The 26,315-nt window shown below is 38.9% G+C and overlaps 3 protein-coding genes and 2 pseudogenes across 3 annotated transcripts in view; 2 read left to right on the plus strand and 3 right to left on the minus strand.

Moving 5' to 3' along the window:
* Window positions 1-3,938, minus strand: part of LOC111335977 (E3 ubiquitin-protein ligase RNF123) — a 32,464-nt gene extending 28,526 nt beyond the window's left edge. Inside the window, exons 1-4 of the mRNA XM_022941987.2 lie at window positions 3,733-3,938; window positions 2,038-2,114; window positions 630-739; window positions 415-469 (exon numbers count right to left, since the gene is read on the minus strand). Of these exons, the coding sequence (XP_022797722.2) occupies window positions 415-469; window positions 630-739; window positions 2,038-2,114; window positions 3,733-3,800 (310 nt within the window). The 5' untranslated portion in view covers window positions 3,801-3,938. The remainder of the gene's footprint in view (window positions 1-414; window positions 470-629; window positions 740-2,037; window positions 2,115-3,732) is intronic.
* A 2,120-nt stretch (window positions 3,939-6,058) lies between these two features.
* Window positions 6,059-7,427, minus strand: LOC148731927 (uncharacterized). Its single transcript, XM_088759503.1, has one exon. It carries the CDS (start codon window positions 7,403-7,405, stop codon window positions 6,158-6,160), a length of 1,248 nt encoding a protein of 415 aa, XP_088615629.1. The 5' UTR covers window positions 7,406-7,427; the 3' UTR covers window positions 6,059-6,157.
* An 853-nt stretch (window positions 7,428-8,280) lies between these two features.
* Window positions 8,281-17,381, plus strand: LOC111335992 (uncharacterized). Its single transcript, XM_022942003.2, has 9 exons — window positions 8,281-8,441; window positions 10,617-10,912; window positions 11,202-11,233; window positions 12,568-14,066; window positions 14,600-14,671; window positions 14,941-15,134; window positions 15,834-15,911; window positions 16,222-16,298; window positions 16,961-17,381. The coding sequence occupies exons 1-9, from the start codon at window positions 8,388-8,390 to the stop codon at window positions 17,161-17,163; spliced, it is 2,505 nt and encodes an 834-aa protein (XP_022797738.2). The 5' UTR covers window positions 8,281-8,387; the 3' UTR covers window positions 17,164-17,381.
* A 2,823-nt stretch (window positions 17,382-20,204) lies between these two features.
* On the plus strand, window positions 20,205-21,831 carry LOC148731928 (uncharacterized; annotated as a pseudogene).
* On the minus strand, window positions 21,697-23,014 carry LOC148731929 (uncharacterized; annotated as a pseudogene).
* Window positions 23,015-26,315: the final 3,301 nt, after the last annotated feature.

The raw sequence follows: 26,315 nt of genomic DNA on the forward strand, positions 1-26,315 counted from the left end.
TTATTGTTAAGAACAACTCAATAAATCTGCGGTTAAACTCAAAGTTTTACTTTATTCTGACTAAGGACAAAACCTCCTTGGCGAATACTTGATCTTCACAAGGCAAAATCTCGAACAAAAGTAAAAGTACTTGACATTTGATTCCTGTCACTCATTTTAAAAATACCATAAATGTAACGCAACGTCACGTTCTCCTGAACACTTATGAATTGCACTCTGACTGCCTCTAAGAGAGTTACTGAAGGAGAAGAATAAATGTCTAACAATGTCTCAGACCTCTTTTTCTTTCCTCTAATAGAGATCTGATAGAATAATTGTGAGCTACACAATGTCAAGTGTAGCTAGAAATAATGGCTTTAATTCGATACTCTCTTTGAGCTTAAATGGAAGATAAAAAGAACAGCGAATCATTACCTTTGCAGACACACATATTTGCTCTCACACTGCTGAAATTGCTTCTGCTTTCAATCTGGCAAAAATATAGAGCATTTTCTTGTGTCTTGGAGGAACGTTATTCACTATTAATTCATAACTTCTTTTTATTTCACATGACATACTGCAAATTCAGCAATGCACATTTGTTAATTCAAGATTCATTTGAGATTCCAGAGTTGATAGAGTTTCAGTACCTCTATTCCATCATTTATCGTCATCGACCCGCAGAGACTGGCTCTATCAATTCCAACTGTCTCAGGTCCAATTCTCCCATCTGTTAAAGCTCTTTCTTCGGCATCCAGCTCTGATGCGGGAAAAAAATTATCAGGCCACAACTATGAATGCCCATTTAGAACAAAGAACGGTCTAATTTTCTAAGAACTGGTTAACATTTGAGGAAAAACTAATTTACCAATTAAAGTGCCACTGTTGATCAGGGCTCGACAGTAACTTTTCAACTCAAGTACTAGCCAAGTGGCTGGTGAAATCTTAGATGTTCTTGGATGTTACGACAATTTCAGTCTGTTTACTAGCCAAACTGGCTGGTGGAAATTGAAAACCACTAGCCAAAACTGAATTTCTACTAGTCTGTGGCTAGTGGGCTACTGTTAGTGTCGAGCCCTGGTTGATAATGACTGATGTTAAAAAGTTATACTGTATTGTGTCTTTCAAGTCTGGCAATGACTTTTGCTTGGATCCCTCCTGAGTTGAAATGGCATTCTAAAAAAATTTTATCACTTTTTTTTAACAAACCTTTAAACCCTAGCTTCATCAACATGTAATTTCTCCTAACAGTATTACTACTGGACCAAAAAACTAACTAAGGTGATAAAATAAAGAAAAGGTGTCACATGAAATCTCCTCGTCATTATATCATAGGAAATTTTATTTTAATGGGAATGGTATGAAAATATCCAATACCTCCACTCCCAACATCTCATTTAGAAATTCTCTTACTGTCTGCCAGACAATTCTTATGATTTTAGTAAAGAGAATTTGGTATTGGATCAACTAACAATCCCTTACTTGATATTTTTTGTTACTCTCATTCCTTGTCTACTTGATATTGTATTTGTATTTGAAGTTGTAAGGAGAAATTCTGTTTTGGTCAACTCTTCAGAGTTAAGGGTTGAGTGAAGGCTAATAAGGAGGAGGCAGCATGGCCGAGTGGTCAGGGTGCTGGATTTGTAATCCGGTGTCCTGGGTTCAAGTCCTCCACCCTGCCACTCACTGGATTTGTTCTCGGTTGCCCCCAGTTCAACTCCTTGGCTGCGATCTGTAAATAGCCCACTGGTCTGCTTCCTGCCAGCGGGGATTTATAAGCTCTTAGTTAGTTCGCATTGTGGCTGAAAAGCCTCTCAGGGGGAGCTTCAATTTACGTATTTATTTATTTAATTATTTATTTTATTTAATACTGTATCTCACACACTCTTCTCCTCTTTTCTATCCCATACTTCATGAGTAATGAACGACTTGAGATCTGATCTCACACATTCATGTACCCTAAAACTAATCAAGTCTTGTCCATGTTTTCTAAGAAAATCTTATGATAAGGAAAGTTTGCTTACTCTTAATAAAAATAATCCCTAAATATCCCAGTACCTGGTTTAATTTCTTCATCATACTTTGCAAGGATTTCTTCAATATGATCCTGAAGTGTCCCATATTCCAACAATCGTCTGAGAGAACAAAACATGGATCTTTCATAAATCATGTTGTTCAAGAATGAAAGAAACAACAGCTGACCCTTACGACCCAAATTTTCCACAATTTGAGCCCTTTTTAACTCTCCCAAGATCTGGACACATGTTAATACAGCTTTCTCTGCAACCAGGCACAAATCTCTTATTCAGAGCCCTATACTTGGCACTGGTAAGTTTGAGGCCAATTTTTCCTTTGCAGGATTGCCTGTGTGTTCAGTTCCAAGTTTATAAGCTGGAGGTATCTTGAACTCGCATTACAATAAAAATATATAACTTATCAATGTTCAAAGCTGTGTGAAGAAATGAGCCTATTTCATGTTTCAGTAAAGTTAGTACAGAAAGTAATGTAAAAAAATATATATTCAGTGATGCTCTGCAACACTGAATGCATGGTCTGATCATCTGGGTGAGTTTATTCCGAATAGAACTGAACTGTCTATGCAGGGGTGGATCTAGGGGAGGGGTGCAGGGGGTACACATCCCCCTCTTCTCTGATGACCTGGCTAACGAACATGACTCCACAGTCATACAAAATCTGCTTTAATGTTTGCTAGGAATTCTCAACATTTCACAGTATATAATATGTCTTCTTCATTACTAATGCTTCTACAATTTCTTTTAATGTCATCTGTCAGTAACATCACTCTTTAGAAGTGTACCCATCGCTAAAAGAAATCCTGGATCTGTCCCCGCAATGGCAGTAACTAACATTTTTTACTTCCTAAGCATATCAGCATCAAGGTTAAAATAATTATTCTGGTGAGTGTAATATGCGGTTATTTCTCATCAGGCCAGTAAATGTGCTGTTTAATGAAGAGGGGACAGCCTGACAGCCTGACTGCCTTTACGTCGCATACATCCGAAGCTACAGCCGAGAAAATTACACCAATTCCATTTAATATCCGCATCCCCCCTATTGAAGGCCTGGGATTTCTTCGGGGGAGGGGGGCTCAATGCTATATTTTTTCTTAGGGGGGTTGAACCATATTTCTGAGAGGGGTCGCAATAAAGTACCCTTGACAGAAATTCTCACGAGCAGTTTCTGAAGGGGGTTCAATTGGTTTGCTTGATAGCTACATAAAATTCTGAAGGGGGTAATTTCAGGCAATTCTGAAGGGTGTAGAAATGAAAATAAACAATTTAAAAAATCGAGTTTCAATTTAAAAAATCGAGTTTTAATTGACCCTTGCTCACCATAGAGTCTCCTGTAGCTCAGTGGTTAGAGCATCCGACTAGATCACGGAGGGTCGTGGGTTCATATCCCATCCGGAAACTCGATTTTTTAAATTCTGAAGGGAGTTAAAAAATTTCTTTTCTGGAGGGATGTTACAGGAAAGCCTTCAATAGGGGGGATGCGGATTTTAAATCGCATAGCCCATTTACAATCGTAAGTTTCAACTCTGTACGGTCACGCGATTTAAGGAGAAAATTAATAAGCTAGCATCTGGGAAATCTTACATTCTACAAAAAGTTTGTTGCTCAGAATTGAACAAAAATTTCTCTTAGAATAATATTTTTCTGTATCATTATACTTCTGTTACACAAACAAGTACAGCTTACTGAGCTGAGAGCTGAAAATATACCAACGAAGTACCTGGGAGTTGCGATGTTTTCATCTCTTTTCGACGGAAACACAGTTGACAAGAACTGATCAACATCCATATTAAAATTCCAAGATTTTTTCGTAGTAAATCACTGTTTTCAAAGCCCGATTGAGGGTTAAAAACGAGAAGGTCTGAGTCGTTGAAAACAGAACAGAGAAATTACATGAAAGTGGACCGCCATAGTTGAAGACTAGAATCCAGGCTCTACTGTACCTAACTAGAAAGGCTTGGGAACGACTGGAGGGACTGGAAAACACTGCAGACCTATCTCTTTAAAGTTGGTATAATTTCCGAGCTGAGCAAAGAGTTTCCAGCGCTATATAAACCGCTCCACGCGGTTTATATAAAATGTCAAAATAAAATGTTAATAAATGTTACTAAAATGTTATGATTTTAGAAATTTCTCTGTAACCATGAAATTGGTGATCAAAACCTAATGACACGCATAACATAATTTATTATTCACAACATTAAATACAACAAAAGTTGGCACATATAATACCCTTTGTTTCATATACATAGTAACCACTTACTCCAAACAGCACAAATTTCTACGCTACATACTAAATAACCTGGGGCCCGTTTCTTGAAAGTCCAGGTAACTTAACAGGGCCAAACCCAAGTTTTAAAATCAAAATCAAAAGCAGGTTCTGGCACCCAAACCATGTCCTTTTTGTTTCTTTAGCCGATAGTTTTTAATGTATCATTTTCAAAACTTTTGAAATCCCAATCTTGAATGGAAAACAGCTGTACGGGCTCGTCAAGTTACCAGGACTTTCGAGAAACAGGCCTCTGATTCACGCTCAAAAGGCATTAGAGTTCTGAGTCTTAAACAACATTTCCCCTCCCAATTCAGCTCTCTCAGTGTAGCTCGCACATAACATAGTCTAATAATGATAACTACCTTTCTCCCCATACATTTTCACTCCCATAATCTCATTAGTAACAGCTAGGTACTGACTAAGTGGAGGGTGGGACAGGAAAATTTTTGACTCAAGGTCAGGACTTACGCACTGAGAGTGGTAAACTCAGTCAATAAGCATTTCATAATAATTTTTTTTATTATGACCTCTCAGTGTTGGAAATTTCAACCCAAATAGGAGGTACTAGATGGGCCCACACAGCCACACAAGTTAAAAAAAAACATCTCCAATCAAAACTTTTTTTTTATTTTTTCAAGATAGAACAAACTCCCTATTCCTTGAAAAAAAGACTTTTTTTCTCATTCCTATTTTCCTTTAAAGTGCCACTACGACGAAAATTTTTGTCTCTGGTTTTGACATTTTTTAGCGCCAATCAGGTTAATATGGTTAGAATTGTACTATGTGATAGTTTTTAGGTCGATGGAAGCAAACTACGCCTTGATATAGCTGGCCGAAATTCACGAAAAACCTGTCTGCCATTACTCAGCTCTCAACCGAGAGCCAGCGACTGAACTGAAAAGCGGTTTTACGCATGAGTTGGCCTGTGACGTCATATGCACACTTTCGCATCGTGCTTTGTGTGTTGTGAGAGATTCCACAGTGGAAATTCTAGGCGTTTTATAAGATGTATTCTTCCTCGAATTCTTCTTCCAAATGGCATACAAATTTAGCCACGTTTTTACGGTCGAGCTGTGCATATGACGTCACTTCCGAAAGGCTCCAACTAGTGCCAACTCATTTTGCCACACTTGGCCATTTTTGAATTGAGTAATGGCAGGCGACCAAAAACAAAAATCAAGATTAAAATAATCATACTTTCTGTGAGAATTTTGTGATTAAACTTGGCATGGCAAGTGTTTCTTACTTCTAGTTTCCAGAAGTGAAAAGAAAAGGCAATGCGAAATTTTGATCATAGTGGCACTTTAAGTTTTTGCAACAAAGCAATGTGAGGGTAGCAGGGCCAAACAGCTTTTTGTGGACTGGCTCACATCAACCCTAAACCCTGGTCATGTCAGCTCTTACTATGGTTTTCAGATGATAATTCTCCTTAATGTCTGCCAAGCAATTGTTATAGTTAGTTTAGAGAATTTGGTTTTGGATCAACTAATAATCTCCTAATTGATATATTTCTTTATTCCTACCACTTTTCTGCTTGATGTTCCTTTAATGATGTAAGGAGAAATTCTGCCTTGATAATTTATGGGAGTTATAGAGTTGAATCAAGGTTATCCCTTTGTACAAGCCATTATTATCTTTCAATCCCATGATCTAAGCATCAAATTTCCTTACTCTGTGCCATGTTTCCATGTGATTTAACTCCCAAGATCTGATTGTTAGTTCTCTCCTCTGGCCGCTACACATTTCCTTGTAAATCAAGTATCAGAATTCGGTGTTAGATCAGGAAAACAACTTCTACCTGGTAAGTGCTCATTTGAAAATCAAATTCTCTGATGTGAAACAATGTCTACTAATATACAATATGTACTTTTAGTTACTTCAGTTCTCCCCTATGCCTCCTCTTGCTCCACAAAAGAGGATTAAAGTGTACTTTTTTGTCTTGAAACATTGCATACTTTATAGCCAGGACATTTTCCCGGTCCATTTCATTCAAGCACCCTATAACACAATGAACTTTTCCATTCAAAGAGTCCTTTCTGAAAAAGAGAATTTTTACAATTATTCCAACTTCATTTTCGAAGAAGCGCTTGACAGCTCGACTGGTGATTGACAAGGGCAAACCCTCGACTGATATTCTCTGCCGGATAATTCTTGCCAGGGGAAGAACCCTTCTTTGTTTTAAAACTTCACATTGCACGCCATTTACGATGTGATCTTCCTTTTCTTGAAATTTATCCAACGTAGATTCTTCACTGAAGTGAACATATGCCACACTACAACATAGCATAACACTGGATTCGGCTAAAAAACCCTCCACGAATTCTACGTCTCCAAACTTTTGAAAGTACTCTTTCAAATTATCCACGGATATATTATCTCCTAAGGAACGAACACAAAGATTCGTGGTACCATTTAAAATATTCTTGGCTTCTGAAAATTCCAACACCTGAGAGTCAATATCTTGTTCAGCAATCCTTTGCGTTGGTTCTTTAACGGCTCTTTTTGCCTCATCAACTGAAGAAAATGTAACATAATGTTTATCAAAGTCATCATCCGATTTTCCCTTCTGAGCAAGAATTACTTTTTGGACTTTTCCAAATTGAGAAAAATGCCTTTCGATCGCTTCAAAAGTCGTTGTTTTCAATATATTTGTAACAAGTACCACTAATTTTTCCTTTGAGGGCGCGGGAGGCAATCTTTCAGTCCTTCGGGGGTTTACAGTGATCTTATCTCTTCCAACGTCGGAATGAGTACTGTCGAGAACTTTCTTTGCGCTTTCTCCTTCACAAAATGTCACGAAAGCAAACCCTCTAGGCAAACGAGAGAACTTCGCATATACCAAATCTACCTTTTCGATCTTTCCATACTTGGAAAAGTAACTAACTAAATCAGATCTCGAGCTCTGTCGAAGATTTCCCACGTGGACTGTCCGGCTATGATAGGTCTCTAGAACTAAAGTTTGAGGCTGTTCATCATCGCTGGCTTTTGTCGACTTCTCCTTGATAAAGAAGGGTGGCAAAACTGCATTCACACTCCAAATGGCATTAGATCGTAAAAAAAGGCGGAATGAAGAAGAAAAGCTCAAGATGGAAAGCACTCGTGCTTGTGCAGTAGCGGCCATTTTGGCTTACATAACATCGATCTCGTTAATGAGGGATCAAGGGATGTGGTGGGTCCCAGTTCTCCCACTCGGCTCTTAACAGAAACGGTCACCTTGAAAGCCTGATATCGAAGTGTTGCGTGACAACAAAATTGGGCACGTGGCCGAATGCATGTGTATTCACGTTCCTCCAACGCATTAATGGCTTCATCCTTTCTTATCTGTAAATCTCGCTAGATTCGATATCAACATAGGTTGGCATCTTTCTGTCCCTAGTAACCTACGTGGTCCATAGCTAGATCGCAGTGAAAAGTGCGCTACGCGGAACTCTAGGACTGAGGCGCACAGAAAAGTTCCTCACCCCCAAATTAAAGTTCCTCGCGTCCCAAAATTTTAAAGCAAAAAGTAGGATGCCAATTATTTCATTTTTTCCCCCTTTTTCAAAACTTATTTTATTAATTATTGATAAATTCATTAATTTGTTCTTTTATTCATTTTCGACGTTGTTACATCGATAAAAGCGGCATGATCGGAGACAGAGAGAACGATCATCTTCACTTTTAAATCTTTTTAATGCTCTCCTCGTTTTTCCTTTGCTTTTTAATTCTGTTATCATTTCTTTCTTTCTTTTTTGTCCATTGTACATCGTGCGCTCGTGGTGTGCTTCGAGCTCTGTCAACGTCATTGTACAATATCAAAAAAAAAAAAAAAATACACAAGCTCTCATGAAATTGTTTCTTCCTATTGACAAAAGTCGTGAAAACAATTTTCTTAAAATATTTAGAAAGGACGTTGTTTGTACTGATACAACTCTCTCTGCCAATTGGCAAGGCAATTCCAAATTCTTAATTTGTGAAATTGATAAATGATTTATGCTAATGTATTCGTAAACTTGTATACACGATCACCTGCGGCTCATGAAAGACGCTTTCGACGCCAACTCGAAACAACCCAGGAGTGTTCCGCCTTTCTTCGAACAAAAAGAAAAACATTTATAGTTAAAATGTTGGCAGTTTCCTTCATAGGGAAGAAATTCTGCTGCGATGCTCAAGTCGAGGTTTGTACAAGTTATTGTGAGCGAGATCTCAACTTGTCCCTTGTCAGAAAAGATATTTTAATTCATTACACGTTGTCAATTGTACATTGAAGAGACGCGAAGATTAACTTTCGAGCGATTTTTCAACCGAACATCCAGGCTTTCAAGCAATACACTGGATTTTTTTTGGAATTATTTTTTATATACTCCGATCTGCAAGTTATAATTGGGTAAAGGAAAATCTGATTTTCATTTTGATGAAATACTGCGGTTTTCAAAGTCTGGTTCACACCTAAGTACGCTATGGAAATTAAATTCTCAATACTGAGATATTTTTCTCCCGTGGAGAATACAGTTATGGCGGTAAGATTCCCTCAGTGGACTAAAGCCATTTTTTTCAGGAGAAACCTTGATAATATCTCTTTCTCATTTTTTTTAATGTATCGATGATTTTTTATTTCTGCGGTATATTTTTTCTATGCTTCCGGTCTTTGAGAAGTCAAAACAAACCTTCCTCTATATTTTTGCGCGTTATATAATCAATTTTTTTCTTTTTTTTAATTTCGATTTGACGCCAAACTTAACTTATAAACAAATTATGAATAGTAAAAGATGACGTACTCGGGGAATTACACAAGTGTATTAGGAAAAAAAGAACTCCGAAGAACTCTACCTTCTTCCGAAACTCGTGGCAGTTGATATGTGTTGTTGTTGATGTCGTTTTTATTTATTATCCATTTGCGAGTTGTGACATAAGCCAAGAGAGAGACAGTTATATAATTTTGCGCGAAAATATTACAGGGTGTTAGCATTCAGTTTAGAAGTATTTTTCATTTCGCGACTGTGATAATGATACCGCGAAAATTTCGTTATCATTTCAGTCTTTAATTTTTCTCGTTATATTTTTCAAGTTTTGAAAGTGAAGGTAAGGGTTTTTTTGCCATCGTGTTAAGAAGGAGACGATGAATCGTCGATCTGAAAAAGGGAGCGAAACGCAATAAATTTCCGCAAGTATCTCTTTATTCCAGGAGGCTAATGTCAAGCAAAAAGTGCAAATCTCTAACCTTCTCTAATTCTTTTAGAATGGGTATAGACTGCAATTCAGCATAGCCAATAAAAACAATAATATAATGAAGCTAAGTTCACAGCATAAATTAAGTACCACAAACAATTATAATGGAGGTAGTATTGTTCTTTTTTTGGCCTCACACAAAATCCATGACAGATGCAGGGAAGCTGTCGGTGTGAAATTTATGATAAATTATTATTTTTGATTATTAATGCGACAAGAAGGAGCCTTCTGAAGAAAAAATTGTTTTCAATGAGAGACTGAAAAAATAACTTCGTGTCGTTGGTGGGTATTTTCGTGCCAAAACCTGCATTTATTTTTATCATCTTGGGATTACTCCTTAGCAAAACAACAGGCTTTGAAGACAAAAGCACAGGGTTTTGCAAGCGCTGACTTCTAAGTTCTTTATTTCAAATTAACTTGTGTTCGCATTTGCAACGTGAAGAGAACAGTGGGACGTGTTTATTTCCGTTTTTGTTCTTTTGAAGCTGGGCGAGGAAGTAAATTCTGCTCCTCTTAAAAGCCTGAACGAAAATATTAAGTAAAAAAAAAAAAAAAAAAACTTGAGGTCCATCTTATTGCGATTCATTCGAATTGGCTGCTAGGACGGTTCTCTGAAATGGACACCCTTAGAATGTGACGCCAGCAGAGTGTAGGTAGTCAGTTTAGATAATATTGATTCATCGTGAGCATAGTAATACTTAGCCGTACGGCATTCATGAGAAAACAGGAACTGTTTTATGATAAACAAATAACGTAATATGTAATAATGTCAGCTACGTTGTTAGGATGTATTACTTTGTATCATTAACTTTGCTAAACCGCATTGAATTCTTCTGCGGATAAATGAGGATTATCTATAATGTTAATTATGTAAATTTCGAAGCCTTGTTGTGATTCTCGCGTCAATCGTAACTAAACAACCTTGCGGACCCACCCTCTCCTCCTCCCTTATCCTCGGCGTTCTATTCAATTCCCCTAACAGATGGTCACTGCCCATTTTGCTCCTGGGTGGAGAGAGACATCATCTGAGCTATCACTCAGACCCAGACCCCAACTCTGTCTAACTCGCTACCATGTCCCTTCTTTGCTGTTGGTAAGTAAACGTAATTCTCTGTTTTCCACAGGTCGCAAATGACATCGAAAATGGTGGATTGCAGCTAAACTTGAAAGTTCGTGAAACATGTGGACAGTTCATCAAAACACCCGAACCAGTTCTCGCAACACTTCATGTAAGCCTAAACAATGGGCGACGTGAGGATGTCAGCAAGTGTAAGGAGCTGCTTACTTTTCTAAAAGAGCAAGTCTTGCCGAAGACTGTAAAACTGATAAGCTTAAAGAGGATTAAAAAAGTTAAAGATGAAGACAACAGCGATGGAGGAACTTTGTTCGGCTGCATATGGCCAGGAAAAACGAAGAAAAGGTAATTTAAGCAGAGCACTTCTCTGACAATTCTCTGACAAAAACAATATCACTTTCTTAGTTATTACCCAATCTACTTTTAATAAACCAACTCTCTAGCTGCTTTCATATTGTACCCATACAAGATGCTAGCTGCGTGGAAGAAGATAACAGAACTATAATATCAAACTTAATTTCTTTTGTTGAATAAAAAATAGAGAAAGAGAGAATTATGGCAAAAACAAGATTTTGTTTTAAATTTGTATCAATTTAAAAATGAATGCTTTTTGATGTAAAAATTTCCTTTACAGGAAAGAAGAAAACAAGAACAGATGCACACGAGGTATAAAAAATGTATCATTGTTACAATTTAAGTTTTTTTTTCACGTCGTAAAAATATTTTCTTTCTCAATACAACTATAAGGCCTATATGGAAACGTAGCTTCAAAATAAGATTTTTCCATTGTTTTAAGAATTTTGCTTTAGAATCAAAGAATTACTGAACTGTGTCTTCCAGCGACAGACCTCCTCTTCGGCACAACCAAAGTGCCTTTCTAAAATGTTTCAGAGTGGCGGGTTGGATGTTTACGGGTACGAATTTCTGCGTACCTTACATGATTTATTTGATGCCACTGCTTTCCATGCCAGTGTATCACTGGGCTCATATTCTCTCAGCAAGCAAGACCGGCTGATTGAGTATGTGGCACTTCTAGAGATTTTTGCTAGCTTGATTCTTCTGATCCGTTATCGTCGCCTAATTTATAAGTTTTGATCATGAGGGTTGTTGAATTTAAAAAAAATCATCCCCTCAAGGGGGGCGGGGTTATTGGCACTGCAAGACCCCACCCTTAGCGATTAGGCCTTTATAGATGATACTAGTATAATTTTTTGCATAATTTAAGCAAACTGGCACAATTTCTGCCAAGTAGCAATGCTAGCATAATTCGCATATTTTGATAATTATCGGATCATTTTTGATGCTACAATTTGATCATTGTTCATCTCTACTCCCAAGCACTTGGTGACGTTATTCGATGTTTTAAGTTTTAGTTCAAGTAGTAGTAGCATTAGTAGTTCACTGTAAATCACTGAGCGGCGTCAGAAACGGTCTGAGCCCGGGTCTGGGGTGCACCGGAACCGGAAGTCACATTTTAGGCCATGTATAGTGCATGTTAACATGAACCACATGTTAACATGAACCACATGTTTATTTGAGTTTCATTGTGAATTTGTTGCATTTCTTTCTGGTAGACCAACGACTTCTAATTAAAAAATTTATTTTTTGGACTTATCTGCAATATTTTCGAAGAGCATAATTTAAATAAAGGGGCATAATTTGGAAAAAAAGAGCATAATTTTAGCATAATCTCGCCAAAAAAAAAGCAATGCCACTAGCATAATATATTACTTTTACTAGCATAATCCATAAAGGCCTACTAGCGATGCCCTTGCCAAGATATGACTTCAGCGTCGAATTCTGCATTAAAAACGCAAATGATTCGATTGCCGGGTCTTCATTTTAAGATCCCAAAAATTCGTTATTCGCGATCTGACGCTGTTTTTTTAAGAAGTGGCAAGGAAGTAGTGGGTATTCCCTCGTTCCTGTTTAGATACAAGTGTATGTTGGTTTGATAGTGACATATTTTAATTAAGCTGTCGTTACTGTTTATTTCATAGGCTATTCTTCGGATACAGACAGTTATCCTCAGAAATCTGTTTTCCGCTCTAGCATCAAACTCGACAGTCCAAATATGCCCCAGACCTCTACGGCCGGCATATTGGCCACACCCTCAGTTACCCGCGCAAATCTGTCACGTGTAGAAAAAGTCACATCTAGAGGCAACATCCTTGAGGAAGAAGACACCCTTTTCATAGCAAAACTAAAAAACACTTCAGATGAAAAGATATCATTAAATCGTCCTAATGAAAGCCATTTAGATAAGACAGAAAATGCCGATGTTAACACTCCGTATGACAACCTCACCACTTCTTTTGCTACGAAGGAAAGGAGTAAAATTGTGAAGCGCAATACTACGAGTTGTTTTGGAATCAAGCGATCACGGAAACTGGGAACTGGTAAATGTCACGTGAGCGAGAGAGGTCCGCAGCGCGTTCAAAATGTGAAACCAGACGCTCCATCTAAAAACACTGCCATTCCTGGAATGATTACAGAGAATAACCTGGATAAGCAGACGAAACATGATCTGGAACAATTTGCAGCTCAGTATGTTGGCAGAATTTGTGAATTAGCACTTTCAAGGAAAGTAAAGGAAAGCTGCAAGGACTTTGCAAAGGTTTATGTCAATAACGTGCTCACTCTAGCTTGGAACAGAATTGCTGATCTAGAAAATTTAAAGCATAATGAGAGAAGCGTTCGTTGTGAAGAAAAGTGTAGTTTAGAGGTCGAAGACCACCCCAGCTTCAGTAAGGTATGGAAATATTCTCAAGCCCTCGCTGAAGGCCATGATTTCTCTGAAGCATGGACGACAATAAAAGATACAACAGTGAATGGCGAAGAGCTTGGCTCATCTTCGGAACTCTTACAGAGCAATGACGCAGACATTACAAACGATTGCCAAACTGAAGACTTTGAGCGCGACATTATGAAATCAGCGTTGTCGAGTAATGACAGCCTTTCGGAGACCTCTCCCAGTTCCGCGAGTGAGTCAATGGAGTTTTACACACATCGAACGCAAGAGAGAGGTGAACCAATTCCTCCGTGCAAAATTGAGAACGAGGCAATAGTTGACTATGCGCGTAAGAATGCGGAAGATGGGAAGATGGAGGACGAAAATTTCGCGTTCCTCACTCAAGCAGGTGAAGAGGATGGCAATTATCCTCTTGACGAAGCAATCTTTGAAGAAAATGAAGCATTAGGAATTTCTTCTAAGCCCCATAAGGAAGGCGGAGAATTGCCACCAGGAAAAACAGGGCATGGAAAATTAGTCATCAGGATGCAAAGGACTGATAACCAACTTGAACCCAACTGCAGTCGAAGACGACCTTGTTATAAAAGGAGTGTTTCGGAGTCTCAAGCCTCAGAGAGGAAACAGTGGAACTCTTCACAGCCTGGTGATGACGACATACAAGCAAAAAATAATTTGAGTCCCTCATGTAGGCCAGATAACACCCCTCCAAAGTTTGTTCGATCGATTTCATGTCCAGATGTAACCGAGGCAAGTGAGATTTTCGATTTCAATTCTGATTCTATTGCATGTATTTAGGATATCTGTTGGAAATGATGGAACCTGCTTGTAGAAGTGTTTGAAATGTTGACGTGTAACGACGACGATGAAAATGATTATAACGACGAAAAAATAACCAAACAAATTGCAGGAATTAAGCAGTGAATTCTAGCTAAATTCTTTGTCATAACTGTTCGCTATGGTCTCATGTTACTCGCTTGTTTGAGTTATGTTGAGATAATAATTCGTTTTCCTAAATTTAATTTTTCTAATGTTTTTATGTAACCACATTGATAAAAGCTGCACGTAACAATAATCCTCAACTGACTGAACACAAAGAGTCTTTGTTTCTGTGCACGCGCAGTTCTACCTAAATTAACGATTTTTGTGACAACCTCATCGCTACTGGTCCTATTTGTCATGCGCATAGTAATCGGGGGAGAAGAAGAGAGGGGGCTCTGGGACAAAATTGTAACGTGCTGAAGCTGGTGACCATGAGCATGTTTTGTATCTTTTCCTTACAGGATGATGTATTTATTGAAAGCATTCTGAGCCATCATGGAGACGTTTACGACTCACTTGCCCAAAGGACTTGGGTAAGACTTTGGAAGACTTTGGTTCAATCATGATAAAAATGTTAAAATTTACTCGATCCTCCCTTCCCCCCCCCCCCCCCCCGATAAGGCTCTGCCATATTTCTATGATCTTCCTTACGGACAGCTGATTGGCAGTCAATTTTCTATAGCCCTCCTCCCCTTTTGTACTCTGTTAGAAATGACTGATCCTCCCCTCGACTCCCTTCCCACCCCTCCCCAGGCGATTCATTATGACAAGTTCTTAAGACATTCCTTTTCATTTTATGCAGACAATACTTCACGTCCATGAGTTGTGGAATGGCGGGAAACCCATGGATGCCATGAAAGCATGTATCGAGTTAACTGGAATGGTGGACTTTGAGAAGAGTCTGGGCACCACACCAAAGCTGAGTGCTCCTTGTACACTCATGTCACGTGATCATGCATTGTTTCTAAATATTCTTCAACAGCTACCGAGCAGTTGGTGGGGAAAATAAATTTTCTTTGATTTTAAAGAGAAAGTGTCGCCCTATTAACGTGACAATGTCTACGAGAGCTTGGAATCTCCCTCTACAACCCATAGCATTACCACAGAAGGTTCATGTCTAAGTACACATGAGGGTGACAAACATGGACAAAAAAATTGCTAAGCGACTAAGGAAAAAAATATCGGCGAAAAAGTTAGTCGTACATATGTCGCTACAAGACTTCGTATAGCGACGGCTGATTGACGCACGACGAACTAAGCTTGGAGAAATCGAGGGACTTCTGTTCTGGGAACGAAAATGTCCTATTTTCATATTTACTGATTTATCGATACTTTTTTAACTCTTCTTGTGCATGCGCGGTCGCAAAGCTTCCTGTCTACAGTTGTGGGGTCAGATATATTTGCCCAGTTACCCTCATACTTTCTCTGACCTTATATTATCAAGTAATCTGGTTCTATATTTCCTTCGGATGCTCGCATTCTGAGTATTTGCAAGTGTAAGAACACTAATTTTATAATAATTTTTATACTCGCTGTCATCATCTCAGATATTTTTTATAAGTACTCTGTGTAACCATCAACAGAATGTGCCGTAGCATTACTGTCTTTTAGATAACCTAGTTTATTTTTATAATTATCGTCATTCTTATCATTGTATTTTCGTGATTGTTTTTCTTTTTTTTACTTTCTGCACAGCTCGATGTGGAATCTCGAACTCTGTGAGCTCGTCCTTCCAAAGCTAAAAGGATTTATTTCCACTCAGCATCATTCAAGGTAGAATACATGTTTTTTATCTTATTTCGGTTGTTATTTTGTTTTCTTGCACGTTTTCTTTTGATACACATAATTTTTGTTTTCATCTGCGGGAAACGTTTTCAGGCAAATTTTTGTCATTCTTCGATAGAGTTTAATCGTCATTTCCCAAGAATTAGTTACGACCTCTGCCGCCAATAGATTGCGCCAAGGAAATGAAGAAAAGGCGCAAATAATAGGTCTAAATGGTTCTGCAGGAACACTTTTGGCGTCGTAAAGTTCGCGACCCTACTTCTAGCCATTTTGTTGATATTTTTTCCCGCCTTCTCAGCCACGTGGAAATGGCCTGCAGTATTGTTCATGTTGTATTGAAGAAAGTCGCAGTGGTGGTTCGACGGACATCAAAGGGTGAGAGTAATAACTCAAAGAAAACAGAATAAAATAATAACTTTCGTGCAACACAAAAAAGCGTGAACCAAATTTCGAGATTTAATAAGAAATTCTTGCTCACTAAACAGCCATTGTTTGCTATTGGAAGGTAAAGAAGAGAGGTTTAGTAACACTTTTGGCGACTTAAGAAGAAAAAATATATCTGGCGTCCGCCGACATCAATAAGTAAACTAAAATTCCCTTGCGACAGCATTTTAAACTAAATGGTGTCGACCAAAAATTCTTTGGAAACGCTGGGTAAGGAACTCAAAACCTCTGTACTTCTAAGAGCTTTGAAGCTATTAATTCTTTAATGCATTTTGACGCTGTGACCCAACAGTTAGCGGGACGGTCTTTCGACCCGATAGTCCGAATGTATTAATGGATAAAGCGCGCTACTCTTACAAAGCCTCTCTTCATTGGGAGTAAAACTGCGTAGTGGCAGAATGCAAGAAACTCATGACAAAATGCTAAGGGAAGTAACCTGTGTAATGGACTGGCCATCTGATCCAGAGGGAGTTATAGTTATACTTTCAGTAGCCTTGTGCCACGGAGATCAGAGATCAGAGATAAACTCTATAAATGCGTGCCACTCTGATTATTTTTTAATCACTTTTCTTCTCATTGCCCTACATCCTCAGGAACTAAAGACAAAGAAAAGGAACAGAAGATCAAAGTCTGCACCAACGAGTTGAAAGATATCAAAGATATGACGAGTGACGTCATTCACGCAGTGAAAGCCGGGAAGAAAAATAACACAGAAGATCCTGTGTCTATGAAACTGGTACTGAAGGAACTTCAGTTAGCACTGGGAACATTTTTAAGCAGTGCAAGCGCAAGTTAAACTTTTGTTTACACCAGTTGTCTAAAAGAATATTTTTGATGGTGTAAAACATGCCGATTAAAGTGGTTCTGTTCAGTAGAATTTGCCAGTTAAAACTGATTTGTTAGGTCTGCGCTCAGCTTTGCAGTATATGAGACTACTTCTGGTACCTGAAATGTTCAATTGTGTTGTCGTGTTTACTGAAATAACATTAAAGATTGTAGTGTTTTGTGTCAAGATTCAGTGTAGGGTCTAAATGCACGCTGAGGAACTTGAATTTAACAAATGGTAAACACCACAGCCTACACTATTGAGTTATGGATGCACGCGGGAGGTTGCTAAGCACGAAAGAAGCGTAAGAGTCGCTCGAGGCGATAGCCGAGAGCGACTGTAGCTTTTTGAGTGCTTAGCAAACCTCCCAAGTACATCCATAACTCAATAGTGTACGCTGTGGCGTTTACCATTTGTTTTATAACATAACATTGATACATTGTATCTAAAGCGTTCCCTTTTATTTAACAAATCTTACGTGACCAGAAAAAACAAGCGCGCGCGGAAAAATAGTCTTTGCATTTGCTCACGTCAATAGCGTACACCCATGGGCAAATGGGGGGCGCTAACTTGACCAATCAGAGCGCGCGCTTTACTTTGGTTATGTTACAATGTAACTTGTTGTCGTGCGGATACAAGATGCATATGCAAATAGGTTTCGTTCTTTGAAAACATATCCGTTTAGTCTTCCTACTGTTCTAAACAGCATTACTTCAGTTTTATCCTCTTTGAGAATGAAGATAAGTTCGTTATCTGGAAACAAACTAGCGAAACCATTAGCGTCCTCGCCAAGGTTGCGCTGAATAGCCATGATCCAAATCTTTCGAGGATGTGAGAATCACTTTCATCTGCGTAGGTTGTAGTCTTAGAGAAACGACCGTAAGTGACATGTGAACGTAGTTAAAGGGGTTTCAAAACAATGGCAGCTCGAGAATACTCCCTTAGAGAAAAAGCAAGGGGAGAACAGGATTAGGTTCAAACAATACTCCCTTGAATTCAACGAACTGCTTCTGGAGGAACAAATAGACATTTGCCATAGCAAGACAGTTTTCCTATCAAAACAAAATGACTGACAGTGTCAAACGCTTATGGAACGTCAATGAACACTTCTCCTAATGCTTTACTACCATCCGCTTCTTTCCGGACCAGGCGGTGTGCGCTCTCCAATTGCGTTGCATTGTGGTAGTGTTACTTTCAATAGGGCGGTGAAAGCGGCAAAAATCGGCAGATTTTAATAATAATAATAATAATAATAATAATAATAAAGTATTTATATAGCGCTAGTTTCCTCGAAGTTCAAAGCGCTTAACAAGAGTGACACACTTGTAAAATTAGAAAAAGGCTTTTTTAAAAAGAAAAGTTTTAAGCTTGTTTTTAAAAACGGACAATGAGGAGCTGTTCATGATATCGGACGGCAAAGTGTTCCAGAGTGTGGGGGTAGCTACAGTTAAAGATCTTGCACCGTATGTCTTCAAATTAAAATGAGGAATCACAAGGAGATTTTTAGATGATGAACGCAGTTGACGAGCTGGAACGTAAAGTGTGAGTAGATTACGAATGTACGATGGTGCAAGATTTGTGTGAAGAGCTTTGTACGTGATGAGTAGAACTTGAAACACAATGCGATAACGTATCGGAAGCCAGTGAAGATTTATTAGAATAGGCGTAATGCGTTCATGTTTTCTTGAAAGAGAGATGAGACGAGCAGCGGCGTTCTGGACGCAACAACAATGTCAGAGAGCGGTGAAGTGTAGAGAAGGTACAAAATGGGTCCCAAAACAGAACCTTGTGGAACAGCACATTGAAGAGCACGTTCCACGGAAGTTCTGCCATCTACAGACACATGCTGCATGCGATCGGACAAATAAGACTGGAACCATAAAAATGGCTTGCCAGTAACTCCAAAGCATTCATGTAGACGAGAAAGAAGAATATCTTGATCAACCGTATCAAAGGCAGCAGAAAGATCTAAAAGTAATAGAATTGCTGTTCTACGATTAGCTCTGAGGATGTCATTGTGCAAGCGAATGAGAGCCATTTCTGTGCAATGATACTGCTTATAGGCTGACTGTAATGTCTCGTTCAACTCGTTTTTGTTAATATAGGTAATTAGTTGGTTAGCAACAGACTTTTCAACGTACTGCTTTGCTGATAAAGGCAAGATTTGAAACGGTGCGATAGGTTGAAAACTGTGTATGATCCAGAGAAGGCTTCTTAAGAAGACGGTGTAACTTGGCAACTTTTAAATGAGAAGGCATTGGGCTAGATTGCAGTGATGTATTAATAATCTTGGAGATAAATGGCAGCAATGTGTCTAGAGCGTTACTTGTGACAAAGGCAGGAAAAGGGTCCAGTTCACATGATTTGGAAGAAAGTTTCCCAACACATTCACGGACGTCATCGACGGTTACCATATTAAACTCATCAAACGTATAAGGACAGACCCAATTAACTTTTGGAACTGAGTGAATAGCAGCTGCAGCATCAAGGTCAACACGTATTTTAGTAATCTTCTCAGAAAAAAACTCGATAAACGTATTTGCGAGCTCCGACGGCGAGTTGGATGGCGGATAAGATGTATCACACTTTCTGTGTAGTAGATTATCAATAGTCTTAAAAAGAAAAGTTTATAGTCCGACTGATTATCGTTGATTAGTGAAGTGTAATAAGATTTCTTGGAAAAACAAAGTAAGTTGTTGACGGTGCGGCATTGATCTATAAACAATTGGCGATCGGCTGGAAGTTTAGTCCCTCGCCATCGCCGTTCCAATCTTCTACGATGTTTTTTCAAACTACTTATTTCCTCAGAATACCAAGCTGCTGGACGCGAATTATCTTTTGGCTCTGTAATTTCTATTTCTGAAAGGTCATTTTTAACGGCAATTCCGCGGTTTCGATCCTAATCTTGCAGATCTCGTCAGTTGTAGATTTGACGTGGCAGCGATGGGTTTTTTTGTCCTCCCCTCGGAATATGTAAAATTAGACGCATTCTCCTTGCGAACCTGATCAAAGTCACACAATAGTTGTTGTCTGATCTGTTTTTGTTTTGTAGCGGGTGTTGGAATGAATTTAAGCCCTTTTGCCAGTAAATTAATCTGGTCGTTTGTAAGTTCTTTATTTGAGAGGTTTTTTATGTGCATTTTGTTCGCCTCTAGTTTGATAGTTGAACGTGTTTGGCAAGACCGCGGTTTCGATCCTAATCTTGCGGATCTCGTCAGTTGCTGATTCACTGAATAGACTGTTGCACCCGTACGCAATACAGTAGAGAACTTAAGCACCAGGCTATTTTGCGACGGCGACGGCGACCGGAAGTAACTTTTTGTTCCGGTAGGCGTTCTGGAGTTGTCTGTCAAGTCGCGTTCGTTTCGCGCGAACGTGAGGACCTTCATTTTGGCGTTGTATCCGGAACGTGAGTATTTTTCCCTCACTAGCTTGTCTCAAACCTGTTGTAACATTTTATTTTGCTCTTGTTACCTTTTTAGAATTATTTTCTTTCATGTTGTTCAAATTCTATACTCAAACATAGATAAACACACGGACATTTTCATTTCTCGTAGCTTTGAGCAAAAGATGTCGGCGCCCGCTTCCGATGGAAAGGCAAAGTAAGCTTAACTATTGAGTCTTTCGAAGACATTTCAACGGAAAATATTTTTATGCTTATCTTAATAAGTTTACATTTTTCCTCGACCATCGGTCAAATAGATGAATTGTCGTATTTTGCTTTTAGAGCTATGGAGTGGACTGAAGATCATGATGTTATTTTGCTTCGAGAAATCCTGGCGAGCGATTTGTTTTCATTCAAAAAAGGAAGTGTTGCCAGGGAAGAAAGGTGGGAATCGATCACAGAAAAGTTAAATCAAGTGAAGACACTCTGTTTTCATCTTAAAGATAAGAGGGCAGTAAGAGACCGATGGGTTCTTCTCCAGAAGAAGTATAAGGCTAAGATGCATCAAGAAGAAACTGCAAGTGGAATATCCGTGGACGATATGTCTGAAATAGATGTTTTGCTAGAAGAACTCGTCGGGAAAGAAGAAAGCTTAAACAAAGTTGGTGATGCTCAGTCAAGAAAGCAAAAAGAAGATAAAAGCGAGGCAGAGGACATAAGGCAGAAAGCTTTAGAGCGATACAGCGAAACGAAAAAGCGCAAGTCAACAGAGAATGGCGACGAATGCGAGGAGAAACCGAAGCGCCAACGGGGAAGTGCTCGCACCGAACCACTAGTTGAATTCATGCAAGAGAAAGTCAAGACTGAGCGAGAATTACGACAACAAGAGCTGGATCTAAGAAGACTAGAGCAAGAGTAGAATCAGCGAGGGATGGTGACTGTCTTACAGCAACAACAACAAACAAATCAAGCCATTCTGTTGGTTATTGAAAAGCTTCTTGAGAAGAAAGAGTGACATTTTCCTTACGTATGAACATGTAAAGTCAGTGTTTATTTGTTTCAGAAAAAAGACAGGTATTTGTTGAAATTGATGTCTTATTATTTACTTGCGTTTTGTGAATTCGAAAAAATAACCAAGTTCATTCATTATTATTGTTACAAGTTTGATCACTTCTGCATTGTTGACCACCAAGAAGAATTCAAGTACTTAATGAATTTGTGTTTAATTAAAATGGCCTTCATTTCTGCTCGGTTTATTTGAGAGAATTTATCTAAAATAATACTGCAATGAAGGAGGGTCTAGACCAAAAAACTCTGAGGTTTTGTTTCCATATAGGCAGGTAACAGCATTATTAAGAAGTGCACATACAAGATACATTTTTCCCACACTACTCATTCCAATTTTCAGGTTTTTCTTAAAATCCAAAAACTTGAAGTCGTTGATGATGTCACCTAAGAGCCACTCCACCGTTACTCTAACAGAACTCATGTCAAAATTGTATTGTTCCATCATCGGTGTTAGGACACCATGGCGAAATGGGGCCTGTAGGTGTATTCGCAGCGGATAGGCGGGATCACCATAAACACCCATGGGTTGGCCAGTTGGGGAAAATGCATTCCTTTCCAATTCCTGGAGAAGATTGGAATCTACCAACATGCTTGCATCATGTTTTCTCCCCTCTGCATACCAAAACAGATAAATAAAATTAATAAATTAAAGAAACCTTATGTGACTGCTTATATTCATGGCATCCCAGTGAACATAACTTACCGACAGACCCATACATATTTCCAATGAGTCCATTTGGTAGAGCGACTAACTGAAACTTGAGGGAATGTACACGTTTATGGCCATTGTACACTATTCTTTGGTTTTGGCCTGGGCGAGAAATTGGTCTGACTGTTCCATCAATAAACCCAAAGCAGTTGCTGAGAGGTGTACCTTTTGCATGAATAACATCTGCATACTACTGTAGCATTGGCGGACTCAATATATCAAAATTCCATTGTGAAATACGATGACCATGGCTCAAAAAAAATATGATCCATCATTGTATTAGTAATCATACTTATTAAAGGAACTGGTCTTGCGAAACGATGAATCATGTCTGAATAGCGACATGGATACGAGAAGCGCTGCAGAAGCATACAAAGCCCTTCAGTTCGGTGACACGTTGTTCTTTTTGGACAGCGGATAGAGTCTGGTAATTGAAGGACATTTGCCAATAACGTTATGTCCTGTTTTCGCACTCTGAACTCCGCTAAACACTCTGATTCAACCATCTGGTCGAAATCAAACTTAGGGCATGAGCTGTAAGGGAATTCTGGATTCTTGGAACTGTAACTTTCGTACAAGGTCAAAAATTCTTTGTTACTGATGATTTTACTATCGTACAAAAAAAGAAGCAGATTTCTCATCTCACTGAAGGATGACATGCTCTCAAACAGCTTATCTTAAAAGCGAACAGAGTTTGCTACCCACGTCGCCGCCGCAAACCTCGTCTAGCTGCTTAAAGTTTATATTTTGGCGGGAACGACGTTGTCTTCAAAGTCCCCTGAGCTCTCGTACAGTGGGCGTAAATGCGATAAGGGCTATTTGAGTTGATTATGTTACGTATATGAGAACGATCCTTCGCAGTAAAGCACTATTTGAGCAATAGTGAAAATCAGACCTGAAAAAAATTTCAGGCCTATACGGGATTCGAACCACTGACCTCTGCGATACTAGTGCAGCGCTCTACCAATTGAGCTAACAAGCCAACTGGGAGCAGGCCATCAAATTAATTCGATATAAACCCGTAGATGATAAATCAAAAAACAACAAACATATGAAACATATGTGTGAACTGCGGTTATGAGACGTATAAAGCACTATTTGAGCAATAGTGAAAATCAGACCTGAAAAAAATTTCAGGCCTGTACGGGATTCGAACCACTGACCTCTGCGATACTAGTGCAGCGCTCTACCAATTGAGCTAACAAGCCAACTGGGAGCAGGCCATCAAATTAATTCGATATAAACCCGTAGATGATAAATCAAACAACAACAAACATATGAAACATATGTGTGAACTGCGGTTATGAGACGTATATGAGAACGATCCTTCGCAGTGAAGCACTATTTGAGCAATAGTGAAAATCAGACCTGAAAAAAATTTCAGGCCTGTACGGGATTCGAACCACTGACCTCTGCGATACTAGTGCAGCGCTCTACCAATTGAGCTAACAAGCCAACTGGGAGCAGGCCATCAAATTAATTCGATATAAACCCGTAGATGATAAATCAAACAACAACAAACATATGAAACATATGTGTGAACTGCGGTTATGAGACGTATATGAGAACGATCCTTCGCAGTAAAGCACTATTTGAGCAATAGGGAAAATCAGACCTGAAAAAAATTTCAGGCCTCAAATAGTGCTTTACTCAAATAGTGCTTTACTTTACTCAAATAGTGCTTTGCTCAAATAGTGCTTTACTGCGAAGGATCGTTCTCATATACGTCTCATAACCGCAGTTCACACATATGTTTCATATGTTTGTTGTTGTTTGATTTATCATCTACGGGTTTATATCGAATTAATTTGATGGCCTGCTCCCAGTTGGCTTGTTAGCTCAATTGGTAGAGCGCTGCACTAGTATCGCAGAGGTCAGTGGTTCGAATCCCGTACAGGCCTGAAATTTTTTTCAGGTCTGATTTTCACTATTGCTCAAATAGTGCTTTACTGCGAAGGATCGTTCTCATATACGTCTCATAACCGCAGTTCACACATATTTTTCATATGTTTGTTGTTGTTTGATTATGTTAATTGACCACCGTGATTTTCGAAACCAAATGAATACAGAAAGTTAACGATAATTCAGTTTAGCGATTAGATCGAAAGCCAAACCGGTGATATTCGGAAATAACAAGCGAATACACCAAGGAATGTTCTTGTAAATCCAGGCAAATCTTTTAATAGTTTTTACATTTACACCAAATTGCCATATAGGGAAACAAAACTTGCAAAATCTGTTGATTATATGCATCAATTTAGACCTCGTGCGCCTGATCAGCGAAGCACGACATCGACCTTTATAGCTAGTTTCATTTTCCCTCTCAGAGGCTAGAGAGATTGATCGGCGCATAGCTGATTGAGTGATAGCTTGCAGTCGACCAAATTTAATACGAGCTTTACCTGAATTGAAGAAGGACAAGGAAGCGAAAACAAAGGTAAGATATTTCTTCGGCAAAACCGCACATTATTCACAATAGTTTTCCCTTGAAGACGCCTTAAACGGGTTGATAAGGGAAGCAATTGACTAATAAGAGAAGCAATTGACTGACCTATGTCCGCTGCATTTATGGCAAGATACCTAACTTTATTCATTGAAGGGAGCATCTTAGCCGTGATGGGGTATTGATACTTATTAAAGCTCAGTTTAGTGCTGAGAAAAGACATCACAGTGCACTAAATTGTGACAACCTTGATGTAGAGTAATCGCGTAACTATCTAGGCTATTGGGTAGTCTCAAATAGACAAAATACCCGGCAGTCAGAAATTTTCAGAGGATATCCACTGGAAAGTTTCTTCAAACCTTTAAGGATATCAGATGTTTGTTTAGTAATGTCACGCGATTCCAATAATTAATCTGTTTTTTCAATGGACAAATTATTCGAGCTTGTACGCTCTATAATGCCGCCTTGTTGTCGACGCTCGGAATTATTTTACGCTTCTGATCCGACTGCTGGGTGGGGTCTCGATCAGACTTGATGCCCAGCAGTTATAAAGATGCACCAAAATACCGCTGAAAGGTTCCTTTAAACATCCTAAGAGAATTAGATATATGTTAGAAATATCAAGCGATTCCAAAACTTGGTTTTTCTAGTGGACAAATTCTCTGGTCTTGTGCATCCATAATGCCGCTCTGTTATCGACGCTTAAAACTTCTACGCTTCGGATCAGTCTCAAATTGCCTTAATGCCCAGCAGCTAGAAATTTTAACCCAAAATGCCACTGAATGCTTCATAAAAACCTATTTAGTATACTCGATGTTTGTTCATAAATGCCAAGCTATTCTTTAATTGCGGTGGTTTTTCTATTGTCAAGTTAGCGTGCACGAACCATACCGCGTAAACATGTACTATTAAGCCTGGGAGGTCACGTTGCCAACGTAACGGTCACGTAGGACCACTGTGGCGTGACAGTACCGTGGGTCACCAAGTCAGAACAAAGGAGTCTCATAAGTCAGAACAAAGGAGTCACTTAAGTCAAAACAAAGGAGAACAGCTTCAAGTTCAGTAAACATGTCAGAGGCCTTCACTAGAAAAACAATCATTTTTATCTTGTGACTTCTGAACATTTACAACATCTTTTGTTTGCTTGCAGGTTTGGCAACATTGATTTGTAGGAGGCTACCAGCTGAAATAGCGTCGTCTTGCAGTCGATATTCTAAAGCAACGAGCCAACCTCTGTTGACAGAAATGGCCAGTGATGGAAATAAAATGAAAGGTAAAATAGTTTCTTCGTCAGTAACATAAACTTCACCATTAAGTTAGCTCGTAAATCGGTGTACACATAATCGAATGCGTCGAAACTACATGAGGCGTTTGACCCACATTTATTGCCAGATCTTTAGCTCTTTTCTGTAACTGCACAGAGCTTGCCTAGTGTAGGAATTAGACGAAAAGCAGAATAAAACCACCGCATTACTGCTGCTTGATTGCTTTAAATCGCATGCCGCTGACTCCACACC

Source organism: Stylophora pistillata, chromosome 5, assembly GCF_964205215.1.
Source record: "Stylophora pistillata chromosome 5, jaStyPist1.2, whole genome shotgun sequence".
NCBI lineage: Eukaryota > Metazoa > Cnidaria > Anthozoa > Scleractinia > Pocilloporidae > Stylophora > Stylophora pistillata.

Bases quoted from the DNA above. Each gene is read 5' to 3' on its own strand.
- LOC111335992 (XM_022942003.2), top strand. From the start codon at position 8,388: ATGTTGGCAGTTTCCTTCATAGGGAAGAAATTCTGCTGCGATGCTCAA. The intron at 14,672-14,940 runs GTAAGACTTTGG...CATTTTATGCAG, and splicing joins CACTTGCCCAAAGGACTTGG to ACAATACTTCACGTCCATGA. The intron at 15,912-16,221 runs GTAGAATACATG...CCGCCTTCTCAG, and splicing joins TCCACTCAGCATCATTCAAG to CCACGTGGAAATGGCCTGCA.
- LOC148731927 (XM_088759503.1), bottom strand. From the start codon at position 7,405: ATGGCCGCTACTGCACAAGCACGAGTGCTTTCCATCTTGAGCTTTTCT.